The following is a 17,992-nucleotide window of genomic DNA, read 5'->3' on the forward strand; positions in this document are numbered from 1 at the left end:
ATATAAATCCAGTTTCAACTGATTTAAGAGAGTCTGGGAAGAAATGCACTGCATTTCACAAACTGATGGGATACTGATTGAAATATTAAAAATTATGCACTCAGTCTTTTCATATTTAGCTGTAGGGTTTTTGAACTTATACCATTTTGCATTTTACAAGCCCTTACAGGGAGTGAAAACAAGTAGTTTTAGAACAGTCAAGTCAACATCCTTTTGCTTCATCAATTGAACGTTCTTGCAACTGCATGAACCTTCAAGCTTTAGTGTTTCATAAAATTCTAAGGACAGAGGAGAAGCATAATATTTCTTCTACTTACCCTACTCTGAACTCCGAGTATTAGTATCTGACTAAACCTTTGTTCTGCAAAAGGCATCTAGCCTTTAGATGAATACACCCTTTTTTTCTAAAAGCAATGAAAGCCCATCACCTAAGAGGCTTATTCCAATAGAAAACCATCCTGTCTCTTGGAACCAAACACCTCATTCCTAATCTGAGATTTTCTGCCTTCACTTCCAACTATCAATTCTTGTTGTATCTTTTTCTGCTCAACTAAATACCTCTGCAGTTCTAAGAAATCCAGTTCAAGTTAATATTCCTTGCATAGACCTACACATCTCAAATGTGGGTGACACTCAAGGTTAGAAGTCCTCATCACAAGTAGCACCATACTTCCCACAGGCAGGAGTGGGAGAAATGTTTCTCAGTCTAGAAGCAAGGGTGGCACTGTTAGGACCTCTACAAACATAGATACAGCAGTATTTTAGCATTTCAGAACTCAAGGAACACTTTACACACATATACATCCTGTAGGTTTCAGGTACATTTGGCCCCACTCCTCAAAATCCTGACCAGCAATTCAGTGGATAAAGGTAAATGCCATCAAACTTTGGCACTTGGCTACTTTCTTTGCTCTTTCTCCCACCTTTCCAACCACCTCCCTCTAGTAAGGGCTGGAGGCATGTGGCTAGGAGGAGGCAGAAAACTGCTCTGTTCTCTGGCAGGAAGAAAAGAGGGATTTTAGAGTATGATTGCTCTCATCTCTTCTCATGTACAAGGTCCATATCTGCAAACTGTACGTGGAAAAATTACCCTCTCCCCCACATTTCTCCCCTCCTCACAGATATAAAAAACAGAAAAAGTGCTACTAGAAGAAAGGAAGGTTGCCCTGACCATTAAGAGACTGGAGATGGTTGAGTCAATTGAGAAGTCTGTCAGATTGCCTGCACGATCCCAGATAGGTCATTTAATCCCTCTGTGCTCAAGTTCCTCACTACAGTAGTTGTTTAACCTACACTGTCTGTTTATGGCCAGCTTGAAGCAGTCTAATGTTTTCGAAGTTTATCTAGTATAACACTGGGAGGGCAAATGCAGTTGTGGTCTTGAATTGATACTGTGTAATGTTAAAAAGAAGACAGAAAAGCGTTGCCTCTCATGGGCTGGCAATGATAAATTATGCAGTCCTCTCCTTCCAGCCTCTCACACATGTGATAGCTACAGTAGAAACTTAATCCAAACACTGCTCAAAAGCTGTCAAGCCAGTCTCAGATTTTGTGCAAGATTTCATGAAAAATAAATTTAACAGTTTCTCCAAGCTGAAAGGCCTCTAACCACGCCTCTAGACTGCTAGCCATAGTACTTACATGCTTTGTGAAATTTGTGTTTCACATCAAGAAGGGTAGATGATGGAGGTACCTGGAAAAGAATACAAAATGCATGCAAATTAATTTTTCTGTCTTGTTCACTCTGGGACCCCTTCTCCCCCCCCTCTAATGAAGAGATGATTCAATTTGGCTGCAAGTTCCTTAGGCAATAATGAAGCAAATCATCAAATTTGCTCTCACATGTTGATACGTTATTAAGGATTGTCCACATTTGGTTTACACATAGCCTAGACCACTTCTGCTTGGCCAATGGAAGGATAAGATTCCAAGGGTCAAGAGGGAAAGCTGCTAGTCCTGCCTGAGGCAGGATCAAACCAGTGGGACAACATGAAGGGAGAGCTTTAAAGTTAGGTTCAAACATGCTGGGGCATGTCCCTTGGAGACATGAAAAGTTTTTTCTGAGGGGCCTGTAGCAAAGGTGGCAGGTTTTGTCCTTTCTGCCTGAAATGAGTTTGCTTCTGCATGTTGTTCATGTGCACTGAAGCAATTCAGGTGTCACAGTGTTAGATGGCAGCCTGGAGGCCTTTTAGGCTCTATTTTGTTATGTATATTGATTTCTCCATACACTTTGTACAAAGTACCTGAGAAACACAGTTAGAATTTACTAGAGGGAAGGACTTAGAAGTACCTTGCACTTACAAGGAAAGGCAATGGAACAGCTCAGGAACCAGCATGTTGAGACTGAGATTGAGGTGGCAAGAGGTAAGAGTCTGGTCTTAACAAGACCATCCATTTGCAGTTGACACTGATTTAATATTCTATATTGTTCATTTAAGCACAGAGACTGAGAAGTAAATTGAACTACATCTTAACTATGGGGATCTGCTTTGGAGACCTCATCGCTGCAGTCAGACAGTAGAATGCAGAAAGCCACCTTCCCTGGAGACTTTAGGCACCTGCACAGCATAGGCTAATACCAGCATGAAGTGGTGGTGACATACAGCAAAACCTTTAGGAGCAGCAGAATTTCTTTGGGTTGGGGTAGAGAAACAGCCATGGCACCATTTTCCCTGTCTGGGCACTCATCACCTGGTTCACCCCATCTCTAGCTTCCCTCAGTCTAACCAGAATGCAGCAGTTTCCTGACAGCCTTCTTGGCAGATAAAGGAATCCAACAGTTTTGCTCTGCAGCAGCTTGTCCATCTCTTCTCACCTAAGGATTTCTATGGGGTTTGCTGGGCAATCCAATACCTGTTTCATTGCATTAGTTAGAACTCATACACTTCAGCATTAATGAACTTACTGAACCTTGCTTGGATCTTGGCATCATCTTTAGCCTGTAGTCTCACTTCTTCCAAATGTGGTTAGTGATTATCTATCTATCTATCTATCTATCTATCTTACTTATTACTGAATTGTGACAATATCCATGAAAAAAAAGAGAAGAACAAATTCTGCTAGCAGAGATCAATCAGCACCTTAACATAGGTTGTTTTGATGAAAACACTGAGTTTCGAGAAATACTGATGTAAGAAAATAAAATTGCTGACTCAAAAGCAACAAATCAGTACAGAAAGAAAAGTTTTGCTCTTATATAATTTGATGCCCCATGCAAATATACGATATACATGCCATTAATGCTTAGGAGTAAACCAACTTGTTTTCAGTCATAATATGAACAGGCAGAGAGCTCAATAGAGGTTTCAATGATCTAAAGCTGTAAAATGATACCTGCGCTAAATGGTATGTAAAGTTCAGAATTTTTTCTCGCTTTTTGAGATTAGATGAGAATTCTTTCTCTTCCACAGTTACAGAGGGTTTTACTGGACATTGGAAAAGTCCTTACTGCAGAAACTGCTGTAAGTGAACCCCTTATTAAACCCTGATTTGTCTCTCTGTTCCACCTGCTAAGTGATGTCAACTCCACCCAAATCAAGGGCTGGGCTTCTTGAAACCAAGGCTGTTCCCTTTCCCGCTTCCCACCATCACCAAGATCTGTGTTGCATCCAAGTTATGTTGGATCCAAGCTGTGTTGCATCCAAGCTCTGTACTGAGCCAGAAAAGGGACATTGCCCTTGGAGTTCCTGATGAAAACTGGATCCCTTTTCTTCCTAGCTCCAGGGAACAATAGAAGAGGCCATCTTATCTTTAACAGTTTAGAAAGGAAACTTTTTATCTGTATTCATGCATTTAAGCCATTCCATGCAACAGCCAGTAGAACAGCACATCTCTGTAGTCTACATGTGCTTTTTCTTGTAATGTGGACTTGAATATGGTAGATAGGGGCTTTTTATGTTTTCAAAACCCCTAAAATTATCTGAAATTCTTTCTCACACCTTCTAATCTCACATCTGTGAGGTCTGGAGTCCTGAATCCATCAGATATGGATGCAAGTGATGTTAGCTGGCAACAATTATACAGCCCACAAGACTGCTGACCGAAATCTGTCACATGTCCTAGCACAGGGCAGGTGTGCAGGGTTTCAGAGCTGGCATTGCAAGCTCAAGGACAGGGATGATCTTCTCCAATGTGATGGAGGATGGTCTGGCTTTCTAAATACAGTATAAACTGCATTTCTGCAGGGCCTGCATCCCTACAGGAGATCTACATCTCACTATGCCAGATTCTGGGAAAGAATAGCCAGGGCGAACCCATGCTCTGGAGAGCTGATCATCTGATTAAGTCAAGAGAAGCTGAAGGACTGTTAAGCTTAGTATGCTTAGAGAGTAGCAATGGCTCAAAACAGAGCCCACAGTCTCCATCTCCTGCACTCCCAAATATGTGTTGACTTCAGGGCAGCACTGCTTTCAATAAGTGCAAAATTTCTAGTCCAGCCCCTTTTAGCAACTGTGCCTTTAAATCCCTCTCCCATTTTTCAACCAGAGGTTTTCAGTGCTTTCTCTCCTCCAAATCCTGCTCTGCCAGCCACAGGATTCATATCACCTACACTTTAGCTATCAAAAAATTAGTATAAGCTCATGCTCTAGGTCTACCTATAGAACCATTCACATGCCTTAGGTCTTTCAAAGTTACAAAGTGTCAGCCAGGATCTGTGCTTACAGTGGCCTGCTGCAGCAGAGCCAGTGAGCGTATGCATGTGGTGTGATGTGACCCATCACACACCACCTCCCCTACCTCCAAAGCTGGCGCTCAAACTGCATGGCGGCAGCTGGAGGGGACTGTGCTCCGCACGACACCTATGAGAGAGGCAGAGCTCATTAGCAAGAGCACTGCTGTGCCTGACTACGTCCAAGCTGCTTTAGGCTAGAGGTGGTTTAAATCCTGCCAGCTCAGGCCCGGGCAGAGCATGTGCTTGGTTGGTTAGTCGCAGTCTGGCAGCTCTGCGTGGCACCACACTGGACGGCCTGCAAGAGCCCAGGGAAGGCCTGGAGCACACACACAGCCAGGAGGGGAGGAAGATATTTGTTTTATTGGCTTAGAGAAGGACTCTTCCACTTGAGACAAACTACACGGATCGCAAGCTGAAGAATGTCACAAATACCTTCCTCTTCAGAATGGGCTATGACATAGAGGAATTGCAGGGTTTTTTCCCAGGCAGAATAAAAAGGCTATAGCCACAAAAGAATGAAATACATTTTTTTATGATCTTGATAATTCTGTGTCCTTTTTTTTAAGGACCTCATAAAACAACCGGTGAAGTTATAGTTTCTAATATTGATCAATGTGAAGATGGATGCTGAGACATCAGCTTACTACTAAGAGTGTCCTCTTGGTAGACCATTAATTATCTTTTGTTCTTTTCATTGTACATCAATACGAGCTAAAGAATTGTAAGGACTGGAACAGCACCTGCTCTTATTACCCTTTGTGCTAACTGAATAAAGCACCCTGGAACATTTCACTTAATTATTAGTCTTACTCTCCTTTTATTCTTCTAAATTATTTCTGAAAGCAATATAACCTTCTTTTTCCTCTATTTCAGCACTTTTCAAATACACAAAGGGAAAACAGAGTGAAAGACCACCCTTAGTTTATTTAAAATAAGACAGATTTAATTGTAAAAACACCTCTTACTTGGCACATATCTTCTGTGTCTGATGGTCAAGCCAGTTTTCCCTCCAACTTTATAACTTGTAGTCTAACACCAGATTTTAAATATAACTTTCCAGTAAGTTGCTTTCATGTGTAAGGTTCAAGACTACTTTTCTTTACAAAAAAATGTTATGAAGAAATGCAGATTTTACAGGTGTGGGTTGCATTCATACACTTTTCATTCAGAAAAGGATGATTTTAGAACCTCAAACCCTCTTTTTCCTGTACCTACATAGCAAAAATAATTTCACTTTTCCATTTGAGTCAACTTTTCATTTTTTAGGAGTTCAAGAATGAAAGAACCTGCTGGGTCATCCATTCCAGTTCTATCCTTCCTTTATGCAGTTATGCACAAAGCACCACATTTCCTTTTAAGATTTAAAACGCTGTATTAGTAACTTAGGCTATGACTCAAGGAAGAGCAGTGAGTGGAAGATATTATGGGAACTTAATACTGCCTTTTGTGAGTGCAAGCTAATCAGATAGTTATCCACTTTCATACCTCTTTCGCATTTATAAGTCAAGGAATTATAACAAATCTGGTGATCTGTATGTAATTGCATCACACAATTCTTGCACTAAAGAATTATTTTAGGGGTTAGAGGTTAGAAGAATATCAATAAGAATTTGAATAATAGAATCTTAGCAAATAAGTGATCTTCCATTCAACATTTCCCTTTGAATATTTTTTCTCTTTGTGACATGTCAGTACCACTGCCTTGCTGAGTCACCTACTTTCCAACAGGCAGTCATTTTCCATAATTGCAAAAATTCAGAAATTCTGCCGCTCCAGCTGCTCATTAACCAGAGAAGGCCCCATCTTCAGCCAAGGTGAATTTGTTCAAAAGGATGACATCATCTTATTGTAGCTGAAGATTTGACCCAATAACAGATGAATAACTAATGAGAAAGCCAGGTAATTTCCAAATTTAGCACTCAACAAATACTTCATCATTACTGCTTTTGCACCCTGTCCTGGCCTTGGGACCACACTGTATTTTTAGAAATCAGCAGCATTCCACAGAAGGTTAATCAGGAAAATACCTGTTCTAACTGATCTCCATGTTTTGTGAATTTGGCTTCTAGATCAGATTACTTTTTCTTATCATTAGTTTTCAAAGACAGCATTAAACACTGAGTACTGTTTTACTGTAACCTCCCTCAGTGTGTCCAACACTGCTCTCTTGTTAGCTCGGTGAACCTGTGTGCTGGTCATGTCCAAAGAGATATAAATAGATGAGCTCTCCGTGAAAATGACATCGAAGTAACTACGTATAGAAAAGTGTTGTCAGCAACTACACAAAAGCTTTATATATAGAATTGAATATTTTACTGGGTAGACTGCAGTGAACTGCCTACCAAACAGCTAACTCTGATGTCGGGCCATTATTTTGAGAAACTGGAGATAATCCAGAACTATGATTTTAGCTCATCAGTTCCCCTATACCTGAGTAGAGGACTGTATCACTTAGCAATCTCCTAGATTGTTACATGGTCACATGAACTTTGGCATATGAAATAATCCAATTGAATAATATTTCCAGTCACTATGGGTCAAATTATCTAAGAATATACATAACCACATGCTTGCCAGGTGCAGTCATGTCAATTTACACTAGCCAAGTTTGTCTCTAAAGATGTTACATTGGTTTTGTACTGCTAGCTGGGTATTTATTAACAAAAAAAAAAAAAAAAAAAAAAAAAGAAAAAAAAGGTTCTCTCCCTTTGTATGAAATTTTCTGAAAAAGTGTCAGACACTAGAAAGAGCTTATTCTCCCTCTGCTAAAGATGAGTGAAAGTAAAGAGAATGCAATCCATTAGCAGACAGAAGGCACGCAGGCCATCCCTCAATTTACAAAATTCATCACATCCACCTGTTCCTGAGCAGATCTAACTAGAATTGGTATGCCTCCATGCATTCTGACCTTTTGTTGAAGAGAACTAAGTAAGGTTGATGTATTCACCTTTAGAGCTTAACAGCACAACCAGTCAGGAACCCTCTGTCACAACACTTTTCTACCAGGGAAATAGACTTGTTCTGGCAAACCTCTAGATGGGTAAATTTGTATTGACTTCAAATTTTAAAAATTAAATAGATTTTTTTTTTAATTATTTATTTTTTAGAAAATCCTGCTTCAGGAACATGATGAAAATTAATTTTATTGTGTTATTTTAATATCTTTTTATTTATTGCTGGTATGGAACTTTCATTACTTTTGCATTATTTTATGACACATCAATCATGATATTGTAAAATAATATAACACATGGCACTCATGACATGGAGAATAACCCAATAGGAAATAATATTCTAATAAATGCACTTTTGAATTGTAAAATAAATCGCACTCAAAGTGAAATATTTATTGGTAAGAACAGACTGAAATATTCCCAAATTAATTTGTAATGTAATCTTTCCCAGATTCATCAAACATTCAAGACTCTTTTTTTTTCACTGTCATTTCTAAAGAAAACATTTGGGATATGCACTAAAAAAAAACCAAACAAACCCAAAACAACAAAAAACCCCTAACTTTGACCAGTTCTTCTCAGAAAGAAAGTGATGTTTATGGTTTTGTTTGGAATTTGATTGCAAGTCCTAGCACAGATTAAGTATATAGCTTAGTTGTGAAATCTCTCTGAATTTGTCTTCCTTTTTCTATCAAATGGCTGTAGAGGTTTATGTTTGCTTTTTTATACCGATGTAGACTGCTAACATTTAAAATCAAGCAGTATACCCAAGAAACTCAACTTAGCACAGGATGGTCACAAACCTTCTGGGGGACTGTATGAAAACAAAATTAAGATTGGGATCAACCAACTCAAAAGGAAATTCACAGGAGAACCTGTATTGGCAAAACAAGTGGTTCTATGAGTAGCAGGGCTGATAAAGCCTTACTTTTTAATAAAGGATCTCAAAGCCTTTTCCAGTTGCCCCATATCCCTTCCCTGACTCCTATGACATTTCTACTGGGCAAGAAACTGGGGGGTTGTTTGCCTGCCATGCACTTGCTGATTGCCCACTCAGAACGCGCATGTTGAGCTGAGAGCCAGCTTGAGGCAGAGCAGGGGTGAAGGTTGCGCTCTGCCTGTGCTCCCTGCTCTGAAACACTATGCTACCTAGCCACAAGCTTCCATTAGACAAGCAGGACCCGAGTAATCTTCTGAGCCTCTTTTTTTAATCTCTCTCTCTCTTTCAGATGTATTTAAATTTTGCCAGTATGTCCAAATGTTATGCTGGAGAGGAGGCAGAGAAAGATGGAGAGACAGCAAGTCCCCTTTGGTCCATGAGGGCAAGTATGAAGCTGCGAAGCAGAAGGGAATGGGAAAAGAGGGTGATATATGAGAACAATTAGACATCATCAGGTCAGTCAGAAATCTGAGTACTTGTCACAAAACCAAGCACAACGAAGAAAAGCTTGCTGTATTTCTGGTACAGATTCTCTGACTGTCACAATTTGTCCTCTTGTAACACAAGAGCTGTACATATTAAAAAAGGAAAGCTTGCATTCTAAGGACTCTTAAAATCCAAAATTGTTTAAGCATAGGCAGATATGTTATAAAGATAGCATTAATATATACTGATAGATATTTATAGATCCATTACTACATGGCTCAGGTATTTTATGAAGAATCACGGGTCTGATTTCAGAAAGAACCTGAAGCACATTCTGATAGATCAATAAATCATGGGCAGAAGTATTTTAATGCTACAATAATGCCTGTATGAGATGCCATTATACACCTAAATTTCCATTGTGGGTTGTGCTGATTAACTATTAGACTAATAAAACACCTACAGCTCCCTATGGTCTTATATTGCTCCAGTACATTCATAATTTGCAATAATCTGTGAATTATCTCTGATGCAATAACACAAATGTGCAGCTGCGGTAAAATGTCATAACTTTGCTGGAAAGAGGACATTTTCACACTGGCTGGGAATCTGTCTCTACAGACACACTTTTGGCAATATTCACTGCTCTGGTAGCGTAGCTGGCTTTTACTGTTGGCCAGAACGACATACATTCATGAAGAGCTGGAGCACCACCGGTGTCTCAAGGATTCATTCTCTTGTTTTTGCTGAACTTTGAATTAAGCTTTAAGTTTTTGGATCATTTATTATATTTCAGTCTTTCTTCCTTTCCCCCAGGCTTTGACTTTCCTATCTAAAATAAGAGATTTATAAAACCTGTCATTTAAAGGCACTTCCAAGCTTTGAAAAGTAGCATCAGCTGAAGCATTAGTCTTCTGTAGTAGCTTCTGTAATTCTTTAAATTATCCCTTTACAAATGCTAAATGCCCTAAAGTTACCAGATTCTCCCCTCCTCAGCCTTCCTCTTTTAGATAAATCAAAGACCATTTCTCCAGGTATTCCATTTAAAAAGCCATATTGAAACAAGACTGGTGACAGCAAAGAGCAAGCAGAAATTAATGTCTCATTGCCTCTTTTAATCTGAAACTATCTGTAGCTATATTGACATTAAAATGATGTGAATTTCTAGTAAAGCAGGAAGAAATTAGTATAATGCATTGCTTCAACGGAATTTGAATATGTTTACTTACTTTACCAAGTGTAACTAATAACTGAGGAAGAAAATACTACTGTCATCACCTCCAGCACTGGGGGGTAGGCATAAGATTCATTTCTTACAGGCAAGAAAACACAGATTTTATAAAATGTTTGTAAATGTAATGTATTTTCTTGCAGTGCTTCTCAGCAGGGACCAGATCCCTGTTGTGCTGGATGCTGTGAAAATATACAGTAAAAGACACAAGACCCCATGAAATTCTTCTTCCAAAATGAAGGAAAAAGGAGGACTTGCACAGCAATGTGCATACATCCAGCTAGTTTTGTGTCTATGTTCCTTCACCCATATTGCTGTGGGAATCTCTAGTTTGCAGGACTCAGCATCCATGTGTGGTCTTACTGTGGAAGCCCCCTCCTTTGACATAGCTGGTTATTCAGTTCCTTTGGGCATCTTTGGCATCAGTGGCAGGACAATTCTAATGATAGATTGTTTGAATGAGAAAGATGATGATCCTAAAAATCCTATGCATGAAATGAGGCCACTGTGGAAGTGCACAGGTTCTGCTTATTCTCCGCAAGGAAGAACGTAGAGTCCTGTGAGGTACAATGTTATAATTGCAAGTTTAGGGGGGAAAAAAACCCAAACCTATACAAGGCAATGAAAATATTAACTTTTTTCCTGGGAGAAGACTTCTTTACTATACTTCCCTAGAATGAAACAAATGAGGAGAGTGATGTAAAAAGCAATGTCCTGGTACTGCAGAGAGTTCCTTTACACAGTTTCATTGCCTACTTTAATGATTGTATTTGCTCACCCAAAATGAATGCGGTATGTCTAATCTCCAAGTCCTGACATGAGAAGTTATTTTTATTTGCTGGAGATGACTATGCAAAAGAGAGCTGGTGATGACTGTTCTTCTTGGCTGCTCACTTTCTGTGACAAAGCAGCAACACACAGGTGAAAGTAATAGATTTCTGATACTGGAGATACCATTTCTGCATGTATCTGATTTTGCTGTCGTGTCAGTATAAATGCAATACACAGCCTTAAGCCATAGTGTGCAGATACAAGAACACTATTGGTTTAGGTGCATTACAAACAAAAATGCTTGTGAACTCCTTCAGAGCCAGATAAGCCTTTCAGAGCAATCAGAGTAAGTCCTAATTCTTCTTGGGCAAAAGAGGCAGTAATACATATACTGTGTAATATTTAACCTAAGTGACTGGATTGATGCATAGACTTGTGTTGTGCTGGCCATGACAAAAACATGTAACAAAAGGACAAGCCCTACAAAAGGATCCTTTAATTTAAGAAAAATAACAGTGTTCACATGACTTTCATTGTAGGCATTGCACAGTATGCGTACACTCACAAACATATAGTTAAATGTTCCCACAATATATATCGTGAACAACAAACATTTAACTATCAGTAACTTACAGTATCTTATCAGTAACTAACAGTAATCAGATGTCCAAAGAGATTTCTGTGGGAGAGGGCACTGGGTACATGGAGGGATGGTTTAAGGAACAGTAGAAAAGTAGCTTCCATCATCTTTGCAGCACACCAAGAAAAGAGGCTCTTCCCTGCACACCTTAGGAAGCAAACTCTCTTCTGTAGGCTTTAAGAAGCCTTCTGGAAAAGAGGGCTACTGCATAGCAGCCAAAACCTGAGTTCACACCTCTGGTTATAGCTTAACTTGCAAAATATAGCATGAAACTACTGAGCTCTGAGGTTTTTGATGGGAAAAAGCTTTCTCTGGTGGTTTCCCCAAAGGGGATTTATTCTGTAAAAACTATATCGAGTAACACTTTCTGCCTTAAAAGCAACTCATGCAAAATTAATTATATTGCACTATGTTTGGGGGAAAATACATTTTACTACAAGTTAATTTGAAGAAAAAATATTATACAATGAATGCTATAACAGTTATGAGTTGCCTTAACAGCATTTATAAATCAAATCACTGCACATCGATAACTTTAAAACTAACCTACATCAGGCTTTTGGAATAATGTACAAGTAAAACAGTTTTTGAATAGCTATGTATTTTTCATAAGTTGTGGCTGACGGTGAAAAATGTGGATTATTTGTTAAAAAATACAAAAATGAATTATTTTCTTTTGCTTTTAAGACTTGATGAATTTTGCATGTTCTGTTTTCCACAGCTTTTTGGAAGTAATATGGGAGCCAAAGTCCTTAGACATTTTGGGACTCTTCATTGAAAATATTTCTAATAAGAAATCACTAATTACATGCCCTCTTTACAGACAGACAGGAATTTCATTCATAGAAGTTAATAAATTAATAAATTGTGAGGAAAAAAGGGACTTGTGATCCTCTAGGATCACCTGCTGTTTTATACTGGCCAAAGTAGTGATTTATTTCTTGCTAAATACTTTTCACCCCTTGAGCAAGAAACTTGTATGACTCATGTTTCAACTACAGAACATCAAAAAAAATGCAGTATTGATCTGCATGTTGAAGAGACTAAAGATTCACCCACAAGATACCTAACTTACTTATCACCCTTTGGTCACCCCAAAATATGGGACAATTTTCTTGACTATTTTTCCCTAATTGTGGCTTTCAGCCACCAGCTCTTGCAAGGCCTTTGTCTGCTTGTGTAAATACCTTTCTGTTCTGAGAAATCCTCTCCTGGGCCACAGAGGAATCTGAGGTCAGGCAAGATGCTCTGTGCACAGCCGAGCCATGCTGTGCATGAGGACACGGGCCTGCCTCCCTGGGGAGCAGGGAAGGAAGGAAGACCCAGGACTCTCTCATTCAGACTGACCCTCACATCTGGACTCTTGCCCTCTAGTGGGCAGCACATAAGAGCACGGGGCTGCTCATACATCTCCTCGAAACTTTAGTGCCTTTTGTCCCCCTCCAGCCATCACTTCAGGGTATGGATACCTCTGCTCACAGGTACCTCCTCCAAGCATTTAGATACTGCTTTTAAGGCCAGGTTTAAATTAGCTTTCCCTACTAACTTCTTTTTGAAGCCTTTTTCCAACTGTCAAAGGGAGCCTCCTTTTGTCTATAAATCACTGGTGCCTGCTGTCCTGACCAGATTTGTTTGGGGATGTTTTACAGAGTAAGTGGAAAAACATTGAGGCAAATGTGTTTTCTCCCTTCTCTCCCCATCCCCAATATCTGAAGTGTCTTCTCCATGACATCTCACCTCAGAAATAATTTCTGTACCAAGAGCAAATCTGGTGAAAAAGATCTCACACTGTTATTATTTCTCTTTTAAATTCTTTAACTCGCTGGAAAAGTTTGTGTTCACCAAGCCACTTGCATAATGTCATATCCATAGCAGCGAAAGTCCCCAGAGCAGGTTGACAATATTAAATAAAATAAATTACACTCCTATAAATAATCTTGTTCTCAAAGTATACATGCACAACATGAACTGCCAGTGTTGCTGACTCTTGTGAGTTTACTTCAAATTTTGCAAGATTAGGTCTTCTTCAAGACCCAGCTCCTCGAGGGGACGACTTCAGGACAAAATGTCTGGGGTTTTCCTCTTCTACTACTGTCTTTCAATAATTCTTTTTCTGCCTTTCCTTCCTGACTGTGGAAAAGCCTACAGTACAGTGTGAATGTATCTGACAGGCTTAAAAAGCAGGCAAATAACGTATTTATTCTGTTCCTTTAAACCGATTACCTTACAGTAACCACACAGTTCACTTATATTAAGTGACTGATCTTTCCCCAAAGTATAAGATGGGTAAGAAAAGCAAAGGAAATAATATTATTTTCGTTTTACAGACAGTGAATTAATTCAGTTACTTATGCTGGATCCAAAGCCTATTGATGTCAATTGATTGCTCAGGATAACACAGCCAAACACACCTCTTCTAAATCCCTGACACTGCATTCAGCACAAGACATCTTCTCTTTCTAAATACCAAAACTAGTTAGATATATCATCATTTTGCAGACTTTACAGAGCTCTCACTAATCTGAATAGGATTCATATGCATATGCAAGAGTCTCATAGAAACTAACCCTCTGTAAGCAGTGACTGATATTTAACCACATAGCATTAATTATCTAATCACTCTGCCTGAGTTTCTCTTCGGTAGATAAAAAAAGAGGTCTTCTCTCTGCCATTATAATATAGTTTGTCCCTTGAGATTTATTAATCTGAGAATATTACAAATGTATTTGCTAAATCATAATAGTCTGATCTACTAAAAATATGCAATAAGAGTATCAATACATACATTTTAAAATCTATGGTTCCTATTCTCTCCTGCTATAAATCCTGACAAGTAATAATTACATGCAACCTTGAGAAATGAAGCTAATCATAATTATCTTACAAACAGAAAACAGGCATTAGAAGTGTCATGTTGGGTCTACATCAGTGTAATATTTAATTAAGCAGAAGACTATGCATAATCCAGTAAAATAGTCTCTTGCTTGCTCTAAAAACAAGCTGAAATGAAGTTCACCAGTACTAACAGTGTTCACGGAAGTAAGGAACTCAACTTCTGAATTTCAGGGTTGCCTTAGGAAGGGTTTATCACAGCAAATTAAGACACAGGTGAACGTGCATTCAAAAGCCAAATTCTTTAGGCAGCCTTGGAAATTCAGCCTTGCACTATACTTACACCAATCCACTGGTTTTGTGCCCCCCCCCCCTCCAAAAAAAAAAAAAAAGAAAAGAAAAAAAAAGAGTCCATACTTCTGGTCATGGCTGTGTAAATTGAACATAGATTTCTGAGCAGACGCTTCCAGTTTACCATTGTTACTGCTCCTCTGTGTGTATTTTACCTCTTTATAGAGAATACTTTGCAATCACCACTCATAACTCTTTCCACCACTACAGGGGCAGAGACCATGGTTTGGAGAAAGTAAAGAAAATGCTCAGGCTCATCAAAATTCAGAATAAGGATTAAAACACGAGTCTGCCATTATCCCAGCAGACTACAGTTCTTCCATGCATCATGGAAGTATTCTTGAAATGCGCCTCTTCAGCTGATTCTGTTTCTCTTAATATATTTCTTTTAATGACACTATAGGGAAGCTTAAGATGACAGACTCAAGTCTTTTTTTTGGGATCAGAATTTTACTTAGTATAGTATTTAGATAACTTTTTAATAACTGTGTAAATATCACTCAGTAAATTAAATAATACAAACATTATCATTAGAACTCGTCATCACATTTGACCATTTTGTACATGTTTCCCCTTTTATTTTGCCCCATTAAGAATGAACAAATGAGACATTTACCTTTAATTAGGCATACAAATTGAAAAAAACACCCTTTAAATGATCAAAAACACTAGAAATCTGGTAGTATTCCACCCTGCATATTTCAAAGGCATTAAATTAAACATTTGAAGCAAACTTATCCACCAGTTCCAGCTGTTGCCAGTGAGGATAAGGGATTTTTTTATTTTATTTTTTTTCTTCTAGCAAAACAGTAAGTCTCAAAACTCTACTATGCTACTGAAAAATCCTATGGTCTAAATAGATTAGGATTCCCATTTCCATGGCACTCAAGAGACCAGCTCTTCTGCTTAGGGACAATGAATCACAAAAACTGTGATGAAAATATTTATGAAGCATGTTTTCAGCTGTTTACTGTGTTGTAAACTTCCTTTCTACCCCGTCCTCTCATACTACTTATACAACTTGATTGTAGTTTATATTTTTAATTCACATTATAAAACAAAAAAAGCACCTCTTTTAGCTAAGACCCTTTGTTTAAAAATTAAAGTTTTTAAAAATTTCCAGGTTCCCACCCAATCTGGTAAGTAGGGCACATCTGAGTACATTTAGAGACCAACAAGAACCCCCAGCATTGCAGTGATGCTAAGCTTTGCAAATGTATTAAAAATGAATATCCATTCTGAAGCAGACATTTAAGTATCATATTCTGAAATAAACACTGTAATCTAACTGTCAAGAGACAGCCTAAGGACATATCTTGAGCCCACAGAGCAGCCAGGAGTTCTAAAAGAAACCAGTGTTGGAAAACAGCCAAGGATTGTCACTAACAAAAAGTTCTGAGTATCTCCCAGAGAAAAGGAAAGTATTTCTATTACAGAATAAGACCACAACAGAGTGAAAACAGAGTCCCTGAACTGGCACTGTATGAACCAGGCACATCCCCAGCGAGCTGGGAAAAATACACTCACCTTGTCCACAATGCAGATCTGCTTCTTGCTTTGTACATCAAGAATTTCCACTTCAAAGTAAGTGATTTTTGAATGTTTGAGCACTGGTGGTGATTTGAGATGGCCAGCAGAGAGCACAAGCTGAGAGAAGTTGAAAAAAGAGCGCGTGTCATTGTGGGACATGGACAGAGCTCCTCCATGAGCTGCAAGATCCTTCTTGTGTTCTGGAGCACTGGGTTTCTGCCTCCTGTGCATGGTGTGTCCCAGCAGTAGCGACTGTCATATCAACAGGGGACAGATCCAGGGGGAAAATGTTTCCTCCCTTCATCAGTTAAATACAATCACAGACTGACAAGACATGAAAGGTCAAGTGGCATTCCATTTTAAGACTACTGTCTTATTTAGCAGGAGTGAAAACAATGGCTCTGTAATCCATCTCTATATTTAACCTGCTATTGTGATGTGCTGTATCGCTGCTGCTTTCTTTTTCTTTTTATTTAAACCAGCATTTGAAACAACACAACTAGAGATTCCCTATTAGAAGTCAGATCCTGAAATTCCAGAGACCCAAAGGAATCAAATTAATGCAGCAAATTCCACTGTTATCTACAGAGACAGATGTTTAGAAGTGTCCACATATATGCATATGTGAAGGTATGTGTGTATATATATATATTTTATGTGTGTGTTTATGTATGCAGCTTTAGTATGTATGTACAAAATTATGTCAGATGTCATCTATTCTAGAAATATTTACTAACAAAATGGCAGGAGTTCATCAGCAAAATTTAGGGGTTACTTGTAAATATAGAGATGATCTCATACGTGCTTGTATTTAATACTATGAACTCTTATTTAATGGGGTAGAGCTTTCCTTGCAGCTCTGCCAGGGGAACTCAACTGAAGTAAAGGAAATTATAACCATAAAGGCAGCAATTCAGGGCTTGGATCATTTTACTATTTTCTTATTCTTTCCTGACCATTAGTTTTCACAATGTAAGTCTGCAGCAAAACAAAGGTAGCCTTAATGATAAAAATAAGGATTACATAAAACAACAAATTTTCTCTAAAAGGGCTTCCCCAAGCCTTGTTTAAACTTCAGTTTTCCTTGTATGTCTTTTTAATAGGTTTTAATAGAACTAGCAGCACTTTTCCATCCTGAGATTCTCCTTAAATTTCCCTGAGCTGCCTAGGATTAGTAAATTAGAAAGGCACCATAGATTTCTGCAGACAGCTCTTTCCAGTAGAGACACAGAATAGGTTCTGAATACATTTCTGTGGTATTTTCATGGTAGAACCCCATGGAAAACTACAGTAACTATTACAAAAATTATATAGGTTTGTTACACTAAGGAAATTTAATTAAGTGAAAAAAACCTTCCACAAGATAAAAGGGACCACACAACTAATACCCCCTCTGGGAGTCAGGGTGAAAACAGGTCTCTTTGATTCTGCTATAATTTACAGAAAATTTAGTGGTCACCACACCTTGTCTAGCAACGCATGGCAAGAAGCTCTGTGAAATAATGAAAAAACTCACTGATAAGTTGTTGCAAGAATAAGAGGGGGAGCCCCAAAGGAAGGCAATTTCCAAACTAAAGCTGCTCTCCTGACAATATTCAGATATGGTCATCTACAAGTTATCTAGTTACTGTTGAAGGAATAATCC

At 38.6% G+C, this 17,992-nt stretch overlaps 1 protein-coding gene across 1 annotated transcript in view; it reads right to left on the bottom strand.

Annotated features, from left to right (window-relative positions):
* TECRL (trans-2,3-enoyl-CoA reductase like) overlaps positions 1-16,619 on the bottom strand; it is a 64,756-nt gene extending 48,137 nt beyond the window's left edge. Inside the window, exons 1-2 of the mRNA XM_026847990.1 lie at positions 16,345-16,619; positions 1,642-1,693 (exon numbers count right to left, since the gene is read on the bottom strand). Coding sequence (XP_026703791.1) covers positions 1,642-1,693; positions 16,345-16,578 — 286 coding nt within the window. The 5' untranslated portion in view covers positions 16,579-16,619. The remainder of the gene's footprint in view (positions 1-1,641; positions 1,694-16,344) is intronic.
* Between the last annotated feature and the right edge of the window lie 1,373 nt (positions 16,620-17,992).

This window comes from Athene cunicularia (assembly GCF_003259725.1).
Source record: "Athene cunicularia isolate RWA chromosome 4 unlocalized genomic scaffold, athCun1 chr4_part2, whole genome shotgun sequence".
Taxonomy (NCBI): domain Eukaryota; kingdom Metazoa; phylum Chordata; class Aves; order Strigiformes; family Strigidae; genus Athene; species Athene cunicularia.